At 37.3% G+C, this 12,308-nt stretch overlaps 1 protein-coding gene across 2 annotated transcripts in view; it reads right to left on the bottom strand.

Moving 5' to 3' along the window:
- LOC107226279 (A disintegrin and metalloproteinase with thrombospondin motifs 9) overlaps positions 1-12,308 on the bottom strand; it is a 178,227-nt gene that overhangs the window by 150,603 nt on the left and 15,316 nt on the right. For both annotated transcript variants that reach the window (XM_046733915.1, XM_046733914.1), the window contains one exon: positions 11,187-12,307. In XM_046733915.1, the coding sequence (XP_046589871.1) occupies positions 11,187-11,481 (295 nt within the window). In that variant the 5' untranslated portion in view covers positions 11,482-12,307. The remainder of the gene's footprint in view (positions 1-11,186; position 12,308) is intronic.

Below are 12,308 nucleotides of genomic sequence, written 5' to 3'. Positions count from 1 at the left end.
CGCGCCACGGGAACCGTCAGGAAAGAAATGAGAACAAAAAGGGTTTTAATGAAAAAAAAAACCATAAGACGGGATTTTATTATACACATCCCGCACGTTACGAATACACTGGTAATATGTTACAGGTATTTATATACATGTATGTCCGAACAGCGAGAAGTCGGGTTCTCCGTGCTGTTTTCGCTCACTTCAAAGAGATTAACAAAATCCCGACGTCTCATTACCGTAAACAATTATACACGAATTATTTAACCACTCAGAAAAAGAGTTTACTAACAGGCGTTGTGTACGTTCCTCAGGGTCATCAGATAAGAGAATGAACGAACGAACGAATTCGATTGTCAAAATGAGGAGAAGATGAATTTCACCCGACATCTCACAGCCGGCTGAGCCTGTCTTACTCTGTCAAAACGGCAACCCGTCGTCAAGGAAGAAATTTCGGTCCGGCTTCTCGAATGTAAATTAACCGCCGATTGAAATATGTCTGCATGCCGATTCAACGAATCTCGATAACATTATACCGGACCTGTTTTACAAAGGAAGAGGCAACTCATTTTTATTATCACAGATCGAAACGGGGCGGACCTAATTCCTCCGGTTCTACAAAAACGTGTTGTTCGGAACAAATCACCTGTAACACATGGCAAAATTTTATGGAACAAATTTCTTCTGACAGGTAACCAAAAAAGGCGAAGAATAAAAAAAAAACCTGTCAATTCGGAGAATTCGTCGTAAATTCGTCTACGAATAAAATAAACTATCTATTTTTTTAATATTGTTTATCCTGATCATGAAAATTCGATTGTTGATTAGCTCCAGTTGCCTTATTTTTATATACCGTAAAACTATACTGCGACAATTAGTGTGCAAAAATTAGTTTTCTTGGTTTTTAGTCTGTCATCTTTTTTTCCCACTCTTTTTTCTTCCAATGAGAAAAAAAAAAAAAAAGAAAACAAAGAGCTTTCGCGAAGCTGGACTTTTAATCGGCCGAGAGGAGATAGTATTGAAAAAGAAACGAGGCCCTGTCACAGTTTTGCATTCCTTTAATCTTGACAGTTGGATGTGGATTCACCTTGTCAAGATCATTTAGACGCCGTGAATAATTCCCAGCAGGAGATGTGCCACTTGGAGTCGTCCGTTGTTGTGACGGACAATTCTCCCCGTTGTCTTTTATTGCACGCGAACTAATTCCAGCTAGCGCTTATTTGCTAGTCAGGTTAACGATTTCCAGGAGCAACGTCAGGCTCGCTTATAATTCCAATCCACTGGACCGTTGAGCAACAATTTCTCACAAGGTTCTTTCAAAGGTGTTTGATTTTTTTTTTTCCATCTCTCTTAAAAATCTGCAGTCTGCGCAAAATTTTTTTTTCCCATGCTACAGTTGACGAATGAACTGTTTTCGTAGGTCTGATGCGAAATGGAATCTTATGCGAATCGACGTTATTTTTATCGGATTAAAAAAATGTAAAAAAATGTTCGGAGCTTTAAAATAAGCGTAATATTTGTACAATTCGAGCACGGTTGATTTAATGAAATTAAGTAGAATTACAGTAAAGTGGTATGAGAAAAAACGAAAATAGAGAAAAACAGGTGTGTGACAATTGCGAGGTTTGATTTTATTTATGATGAATTCTATGGTCCGAATTGAGGTGCAGGAGTTGACGAAATTTGAAATTCGAATAGTTGAATTACGGATGCGATCCGCGTAGTACAAACATCGTGGAAAAAATAGACAAACAATATGAGTATAAGAAGTCCCGAATCCTAACGACTAGTCACACCGCTGTTCTACGACAAAACTCACGCAGACATTCTGGAGTCAAGCGACAGCCGCGGTCTAGCAAAATAAAAAGAATAAAATAAACCTGTATTTGGTTTGCATGACGTGTACTTTATAACCGTTGTAGGAGAAAAAGCGACAAAAAGTTATACGAGTATATATAAACATACTTAAAAATTTGATAAATTCCCATGAAGCAATGTATTTATATATGTATGTATAATTTATGTATATAATATAAGTTATAAACGCGAATATTATTCTCACAGGCATCTTAAAGTGTGGCACGTGGATTTCTGTTACGTTGAATGTAAGATGACAATTAGAAACAAAATAAAAATCTCAAAGTATAGATGTCAGTACAGGTAACATGTTGGTTTTATTTAGTCTCATCCGAGCATCAAATTTCTAGTTTTTCTTACTATACGACATATATTCTTGACTAATTTCAATTTCTACCGTAACCGATGAATACAGTTCTGGTTACAAAATGGAAATGATGTTCTGCGAGCTCAAGGTCTTACTTGATCGCGAAAAAATTTTGTAAATTAGACAAACGGATTAAACGTTGCAATAATCGGATAATGCGGTATTGAAAACTGTAATTTCTTCTAATATTTAAAAAAATTTCAATCCATATTTTAAGGATACATCCAGTTGAATGTGGAACTTTTCATTGGCTATAACAAGTGAAGTTTTACTCGGTGCAGAGCTGCAGACATTGACTTATAAAACGTAGTCCAAATTCGTCCATCGCGTGTCTATTTCTCTCTCTCTCTCTCTCTCTATTTTTCAAATGTTCATCTATCCCAACGTGGCAACCTCGGCGAACGCACGCAAGGTACATTATATCTACGTCTTTGAGCTGCGGTAATAGGTATAAAACACAAGACACAGCATACCTGAGGAAAGCATGCAGCATCAGCCACGGAGATGCTAATTAATGCAAATTATTTGAAGAGGAAGACTTAAGGCTGTTGTTGGGAAAAACTGATATCTATATCTACCTGCATATACATGTGTATATATATATATGATAAAATAATTAAAAAAAAATTTCTGAATCACCCTATATATATCACACTCTAATATATATATATATATTAGAGTGTTTCAAAAAAACCGAAACATTGAAAAATCTTCCGAGTGTCCCTCAAAAATGACCTCGGTAAAATATGAGCTCTTAATATTGATATTTAGAGGTGGCGATTCTCAATTTTCTATTTCCCATTTAAATAACATGGGAAAAAAATTTTTTTAAATTTAGAATTTTATTGCTCGAAAACGAATCAGTGTGAAGATATAAAAAAAACATATTCTTGTAGGAAATTTGACGCTCTACAAAAAAGATCCGGATAAAGATTTGCGTAAGGTGAGTCGTTTCGGAATTATCAGGCCTCAAACATCGAACCGTTTGAAATAATGATGTTGTTAATTTATAAATGCTACAAAACTGACTCATATCACTTAAATAGTATTTAATATATATATATGTATATTAGGGTGATTCAGGGTGAAAAACTTTTTTTATTTTTTTTCCTCCCAAACAGGTTCAAAAGTTTCATTTAGGTATACAAGGACACCGGTTAAAATTTAAGATTTTAATATTAATATTAAGAAGTGGCTCATCGCAAAATTTTTTTTCTCTGAATCACCCTAATGTATATATACATATATATACGAACAGGTCAGAGTGATTATCTAAGAGGCGAATGGTCCGTCGTCTGCTACAATGTAGTGCGCATGCGCTAAAATCTTTGAGCAGTTATTTACCAGGGTGACCAACCGTCGTGAACGTAACCTCAAAAATATTGACAGTTGTCGCTGGCAGCTGTGCCGAACACCGAGAGGTATCAAAATATTTGAGGTTACAAGCGTCGTGGCGACCGGTGGTATGAATTTTTTTGCCAGGTTGGCAAGCCTGACGAAAAACTGCTATCGAATTTAAGCGCATGCGCAATACACGGTCGCAGACGACGAACCATTCGGCCGTTAGATGATCAATCTGTATATCCGTACATCTATCTGCCGGTGAATTGAATTCCTGCGATCAGATCGGCTTCTTCGACGATCGTACTGAAGGAATTAATTATAACCAGGGAAATACACGCATGGCGTATATACTGTATATACATAGTTGTTTGGTTACATAAATTATTTTTTCAAGAAGCTAATCTTAGGCGTTCTCGTAACAAATGGAGTGCCTCTTGGACTTGTCGTCGCCGAAAATTTGCTTCGGATACACGATTGAATAAAAAGAAGAAACTTGCTGTTTTAATATTGAAATATGTTTCGCTTACATATGAATGCAAATTAAATAATTATTTTTAAATCGATATCACCGATTCGGATGTTAATTATTTTATTTCCCTGGACGATTATCTGTCTCCGTCAGATTTCTCGCTTACAGAATAGCCGTCCTCGCATAATTGATTATTTCTTTAAATTGATAATCAATAATAGGGAAATTTTCACAGAAATATTATGTGTACAATCTCTCGTCGCATTTCAATCCTCGATTCGCTAACGATGAGAAAAAACATGCCCGGTAATACTTTTGGCAGAGAAAATTTGAAAAAAATTTCTATACAGGTATTATTTTATTGATCAGAAAATTCAAATTATAGACTATTTATAGCAAAGCAAACACGTTCGAATTCCCGGAATTTTCCTGATTTCTTTTTTCGCCCAACTCGTTTATTATTTCTTTTAGATACTGTGCAGATACGATACTACATCTCAAGGATAGTAAAATCATATTCACCTACCGTTATATACCAGCGAATTAGTTACTGATATACAATCAAGCACATGTCGTGCAAACTTCAAATTACACGGTTAGAACTGATAATTGACAAATTGCGTGCATGGTGTTAAATGTCGAAATAAATGGATTTAAAATTGGATGAGAAAATTGGTAAAAGCCCAAACGAAAGTGAGAGAGAGAGAGAGAGAGAGAGAACGTAATTTGTACCGCAATGTCTGACACATATTACATTCATATTAATTACTCACAATCAGTGTATGGCTAGGTAGCACATGCGTTATAAATGCACTGTAAATGAGCAATCGATCCGTGATTGGATTAACGGGTATAAGCATAAAACTGCTCTCTCGACAGGAGGGTACGATAACTAACATAATATCTAGTGTAAGATATTTTCCGTTGCATAATCAGAAAGTATAATTAATATACATGAATATTGAACGCGTGTTAACAGCCGTGCAGGCAGGCGAACGAAGCTATTAATTAACGATGACTTTTATTTAACGAATGTAAAAAAAGATACGAAGAAGGAGAAACAAGATCAACGGCGAGTGAAAAAAAAAAGAAAAAAAATTATAATAAACACACGGACTGAATAACCATGCACGGAATATAAGTGAAAGTCTTCAGGTATACCTGTATACGTGTAAGGGTAAATTCTAGAGAAGGCGTTATGAGTGTGGACTGTGTAACTGTTTAAGTATGCGTTCTTATACGCGATATACGCGTAAAAATCGTAATATTATACATAAACAGGTGTTAAAGAAAAACGAAATATAAATATCGCATATGCAAATCGTTTCGTATTTCTTGATGATTTTATCCTATGTGTACACACATTTTGAAATTAAAAATAAATTTGAAAAAATTTGAGAAAAAAAGTGCCATACGTGTAGTCGTGTACCGTACACACGATGCAGTGTATCGTACGTAACAACGCCTCGAGAAGTCTGTAATACCCGTGTGACACGTTACATGAGTTTGCTTACTCCGGGATCTTTCTTAATTCGGAGAGACGAAGGTGAGGACGAACAGGTCAAGGCCGAAAAGTTCCTGTCAATTCCGAAGTTAAGGTCGTTGAATTCACTCGCCGCTTACCACGTGCTACGAGTAGGAAATGTACGCGGATATGAGAAAGTAAACAGCCAAGTGGACACGGATATTGGAGGTTGGTTGAACGAAAATCGACACTTTTTAGTAATTTTCGTACGTTGATTATTCGTGAAATTATCACATGTGTTCCAAAGCTAAGCGGCTCTCTCTCTCTCTGAAAATACGAAAAATTGACAAAAAAAAAAAGAAAGCTCGGATGTTAATGCTTCGTTTCAAATCTCCTCGAAACTGTTAAAAATCCAACAGATTTGTTCGATTTCATTATACGAAGCGTCATTTTGTTCAACAGACTATTCTTTGCGGAATCACTGAAAGGGTTTCTTTTCGTTGCTTTGGCATCGTTGGATATTTAATTTTATAACCTTGCATCGTTATTGGTTGTGATCAGCAAATTGCCGTATCAAATTGACTACTGGAAAACAAGATAATCGGTTTTAGTAACTTATTGTCAGTGAACAACGTACGGTCTTCCTGATAAAATTAGCCATCGTAGAATGAAATCGAGCGAATCTACCTGATTTTTGTCAATTTTGAAGCGATTTGAAATCAAGTATCGTATGATACTCGGGTGGTGGTATGGCTTAGGAGTATCTAAAAACTGGACAAATACTCACCGTACAACTGTATCGTAATAATATTATTAATAACTATCGATTTTTGACCAACCTGCAGAGATCTTTATAGAAACCAAAGTATTCTAACCGTGTAAATATGTGTTATCAGGATAACCTTCTTCTAGAACGAATTTTTATGACCTGCTTAAATTTTGTTGAAAAATTTTCACCAACAATCGGGAACGTGATTCGTTCCCGCAGTGAAAATCTGTGCAACCAAAACTGGCAGTCCGCATGGAAAAAAAAAATGTAGCATAGATTCCACATTTGTTGCGGTAAATATATGTACGGCAATTTCTGGAGCCATTCGTACATTTTTTCTTTTCTCTTCTCTCTCCGTAGCGTAGGTGATTTTCAACGGTTGCCACAAAGAAGAATAAGATGAAGAATAAAAAATGACGTCAACTCGACGAAGCCGGACCTAAAATCTAACGCTCCAAAGGGTCCTCACGGTTCTCGGCATGATACACCAGTTAGCGCGCACACACACACACACACACATTCGGTGAGATTCCTCAAATAATTTGCAGAGTTTTGTGGGCTGTTATATATATATATATATATATATACACACCGTCGGCTAATGGGACAAGAATTGGTGGTACCGTCAATGTAAACGATTCTAATTAGCACGTGTCCTCGGCGCGGATCATAGACTGAACACATCGGGCGTTCTTTGTGTGCGTTTGTAAGATACGTCGTATATACGTACATATATATATATTTATATACATATGCTTGATATGGAATTAACGGTACACGAAGATCAACGTCGCATCGCGTTATTAGCGAGCAGCCCGAAGTGTAAAGAGTGATTGTGGAAGACAGCCGTCCGCCGCATGATGCACAGGTATCATTATGGGTACGTACACACATGTTGGTATATAGTTAGACGGATAGATAGATAGATATGCGGTATGTGCCGCGCAGTCTGCAGGCCTGACCGTCGTAAGCCTTCTTCGATTTCTTTTTTTTTCTCTCGCATCCTTCCACCTATTTGCTTTTTTCGAACCACTTTTTTTCTTTTTTCGACTCTTTGTCGAGTTTCTGGCACGGGCAAAGTACATCATATACGATTACCGGTACGTACCAAGTTATCAACGTGTACAGATTTGTATTTTACTCTGCTTGTTTTTTTAATGCAGTAAAAAAATAGTTCTTCGTTTATATATATATATATATATGGGGCATTCCACGCCGATTCGACCTGGGTTTTACCCTTGGCCTCTTAGATTTGGCGAGCGATTTTTTCTGCGATCGTTCTCACTTTGAAAGGTGTACTCGGTTTTTTTTTTTTGACTCAATTTCAATTTTCTACAATTTTTAGAAACGATTTTATCGACCGACCAAAATTAAAATTTTTGATAAGATTCTGAAAAATCCTGTGTCAGATGTAAAAATTTTCAATTTTGGACCCCGAGTGGGCCGGTTTTCCTTTCTTACTGTTTTCAAGCTTTTCCAAAAAAAAACGTTAATAAAATTAGAAGCGGAAGTCGATTTACTATGGATGGTTGCTGAAACATTTTTATATGTCACATGGGATTTTTGAAAATTTTTTCAGTTTTTTCGCAAGATGTTTTTCTCTTCTTTATTTTGCCAATAAAAAAAAATTGTAAATGGTAAAATGGTTCCGAAAAATCTGAAAAAACTACTATTTAAATCACTTATTAAACTGTAATGTGCATATTTATGTATTACCTGTATATCCCATTGTTATGGGTTAAATGTACCTGAAGAGCAATAAACTAATACTAATATATATATACTAATTTTACTAGTTGATTGTTTTTTCTTTTCGGAATAATAAAAAAAAAACGCATTGCTCAATGTGAAACAGTTCATTACGTACAACCATTTTTATCCATGGGAGGGATATTAGCTTCATTGGGAGTTTATTTGGGGATAGTTTTTTTATGGTAGGCCGTAGTGAAAGCCAAATCGATATTGCATCGGGCCTTGAAGATACCGAGAAATCTGTACTTTTCACCCGTTTTCATCCCCTTACGAGTCGAATTTCGAAAAATGCTTGAAAACGTTTTTAGATATTCAAACGAGTAACCGTTACAAACAAAAACCAAATCGATACCTTGCCGGGGTGAAGTGATATCGAGAAAACTGTGAAAAACACGTTTCACCCTTCATCATCCCCTTGGGAGTGGAAATCAAAAGGAGAAAGATGCTCGCCAAATTTCATGTTTTTAGGTCCAGGGCGTTGGATTTCTTCTTTCATATATTTAGATTGCAGATGAATAGAAGAACGGATGAAATGGATTTTTTTTGTTTTTTATTTGAATTTAGAACAATTCCGGTGAAATTGCACCTGATTTTCTCAAAACTAAGAACCATTAGAAAAACTGATAAAATAAGAAAATTGTAAGAGAAAATAATTTTTTTAATTAAATCTTCTGTACCTCGACTGACTTACAATTAAACAAAAATACAGTCGAACAAACTGATCAATCTTGATCGCATTGCGAAGACTTTCCTAACTTTGATATATTATTTTTTTAAAGTTAAAACCCGAAACCCAAGCAGTGTACATACGCGAAAAGTATAGATAATAAAAAGAAAACGGAATTATCAGAAGACTCGGGTAGAAACAAACACGTGATACCGTCTGTCTGCTGACGGAGGTAGAAATCCGACTCTTACATCTAAACGCACCACTTTGCCGGAATAGCCGTAACGCGTGCAGGGCCGTCAGAAACGAGCATTTCTCTACTTACGGATATAATTTGACTTTTACTATACGTTATATTGCATAGGTGTATACGTATACGGTGTCGATGAATCATCGAATCGCTGTGTGTGTAACAATAATGCAAATATCGCACTTTGCTGTTTTGTGTGTATATCATTTAAACGTAAAGTAAGCAGAAATTTTATTCCGGTAATTTTTTTTTTTAACACTTTGTTTTCCCTCCTTGAAAATACACAGAGAAATATATTATATGTAATATACTACAATGATATGTCGATACTCTCAAAAACCTGGAGGCGATATTTATTTTATTTTCATGAAAAAAATACCAGCTGAACTTGATGTCAAAAGTTTTTAGCTGCCGAATTTCTCCTTTCGTTCGCACCTTCTGCTTCGCGTTAGGTTACGATGCAATTTAATTAGGAGAATTCCAGAGAAATAACAAATCGCAATCCATCTGGCCTTGGTGATTTCGATGACAAGAAAACCGTTATGTAATCATACAGCGCAAACTACCGGCTTCGACGTACGGTTGACACATCGCCTTCGGGAAGCTTGACGACCTTGTAAGGCTAGCTTGAAACTTGACGCTAAAGTCCATATTAGCTCTGTAACAGTGAGCATCAATACTTACGCGTTGGTCAAATATCTCTCGTCTCGTACTCGCAATCAGTGTTCATGTTTATTTCTTTTTTTTTTTCTCGTTACTTTTTTCTCTATTTCACTCTGACACCTTTTCAGAAGAGCAAATGATTGCGATGAAAGATTGCCGTTTGTCTATTTCTGTGTATAACTCTCTAATCATTTCCTGTTGATCAGTGAACTAGTATCAAAATATGAATTTAAATATTTCGAATCCGTCAAAGTTGGGATTCATGCCTATATAATAACGATTCTGAATCCTACGCTGATTTTTTTTCATCGACGTAAGGCACGAATCGACTTTTATTATCTAATAGATCAGTTTAATCGTAAGTGAAACATGAGATTCACCTTTTCGTCAACGATCGTGAACTCGGAACTTAAACTTTCGGTAGCGTCGAAGGACAACTAATTTACCGTGATACGCGAGTCGTTAAGCCTGCGTGACAAAGCAATGGAGAACAGTGATGAGGAACGGCGAAGATTCCTCCAAAGAGTTTTTGAGCACGTGCAGGTATAACCGATAAAACGGCATACCCATGAACCGACCTGCTTTTGACTCCAACAAGTCGAACGGAGGGGATAAAACAATACCCAAGCGACAATCGGAATGCGACAGCCGATGGGAATAATGGGAGGCTGGTAATGGAAGCCTTTGTCAAAACGATGAAATTGTGCCGTTTCATAGAGGCATCCATAATTGCTGTCCAGTGTTCACTTTGACGTACATGCTTACGAGATAATAGGGATGAAGCCCTTTGTCGCCTAGGGCCAACTTATATCTGCTCGTTGAGAAGCCGAAAGCTTCCAAGGAACGACGTAGCTGTCCTTTTAGTCTCCTCTTATCGCTTCGTTCGGACTCCGGAATTCTGACTCATGCATTAGCAGCACCACGAAACGCTTCAAAACACCAAAATGGACTTCGAGACTATGGATCTGGTTCAGGATCCTGAGCCGAGGAATGTGGCGATACAAAATTCGTTATACACACTTGAGTAACATTCACGAAGAAATGATGACCCTTATACGTCTCCAATTATAAAAATATACAGGAACGTGACTTGATTGAATGGAAGTCAAAGTTGAGATTTTCAAATGAAATCTAATGTCGAAATGCCGAATGTTCTAAATTCCGAATCCATCCCCGAACGGACCCAAAAATTCTTAATGGTCAAAACCTCGAATGGTCGAAACTCTGAATAGGTCAAAGTTCCGAATGGCAGATATGAAGGTTCATACGATATATATTTTCCATCATTATTTTAACGGTCAATCTGAACTTTAAACCCGCGACCACTCGATTAATGTAGAAACGAATTTCGCGTACAAGATAATTGCTTTATGACCTATGCTACACATAATATCAACTAGTTCATACTTGAGTCTGATTTCGACACGCCTGCCATTCTGAATCTGTCAACGAAGATCGGCTAATCTTTCCGCATAAGACAGCCAGCTACCAGTTCGATTAGATCTACTTGTTTGTACTTTTTTTTCCACGTGCTTCTGCGTCAAAATCTACACAAACACGCTTCACGCAAACAGTCGGAAATTGGACAAGAAACTCACCTTTGTCGTTCAAGTCTTCGGCCTCCGCGGAAGTCTTTGGTTTCACGCCAAAGCGGTGCTGCGGTCGATCGAAGGCGATGGAAGCTCCAGTGACGATTTCCGGTGGTCGGTCCGATTCCTCGTACAACTCGCGGCCTTGAGGTGTGACCGTTTCGTTGAGAAGGTCGCGGTGATTGGACGGTCCAGAAATGGTACCGAAACGGACACCGGTCCAAAGAATCACGAGGAGAACGACCAATAGCACGATAGCGACGCATGCCGCCGCGGTTGCAGCGCGTCCGACAAAACGCGACATCGTAACGTTTTTTCGTTATCGAAATTCGCGCCGATTGTTCGAAAACTTCAAAACACTTTTAGGGAAGATATCAACACTAGACGAATAATTCACTGGTTCGAAGTGTTCAGGATTATTCCATCAGAGTAACAAACACGATTGTCAGATAATTTCGGTTTAAATACTTTTTATTTCGATTTCGAAAGATCGAGCTACTTCACGTGTTGTATTTTATGACTGTACGTAAATATCGTTCGTTTGTCTGTAACAATACTGCACCAACAGGAGCAGGTTATTTAACGCGAACTATAAAATTAGTGGCAGTTGTAAAATGGCACTGTTTCTGTGATATTATTAATGGCAGTGTAATATCGGGTGGATTTGATGTTCAAAGCTTTGTTTCGAATACATCTACGACAGTGCAGCGAGAATTGGAGAGCGTCCAAAAGGGAAGCAACTAGAACGAAAACGTTCGAAAAATTCTCGCTGTTCGAATAATCTTAATCTTAGAATACGGTGTGACTTTTCGCAATGATTTTTTTGTACTAGTAACAACGATTTTAAGTGTATCAGCCTTGCCAAAAATGGTTAAAGGCGTATACTCGCACCGTGATAGTAGAGTTCGACATTTTCGACGGTGGCTTCGACTTATTGATCCAGATTTGACTTCTACTTTTTCAGGAATCTTGGATTTATGATTTCTTACCAACCGAATAACGAAACCCAATTTAAAGAGTATAACTCTGTTAAGCTACACGCCGAAATCGGTCCGAATCCTCGACTCTCGGAGTGTCGATCGATTCTTTTCGCACACCTTGCTCGAGTCCTCGTATACGTCGTCTTACACC

The sequence above is a fragment of the Neodiprion lecontei genome, chromosome 3 (assembly GCF_021901455.1).
Source record: "Neodiprion lecontei isolate iyNeoLeco1 chromosome 3, iyNeoLeco1.1, whole genome shotgun sequence".
NCBI lineage: Eukaryota > Metazoa > Arthropoda > Insecta > Hymenoptera > Diprionidae > Neodiprion > Neodiprion lecontei.
The sequence above is the reverse complement of the archived record's forward strand: the minus strand, read 5'-3'. Positions and strand labels throughout refer to the sequence as shown.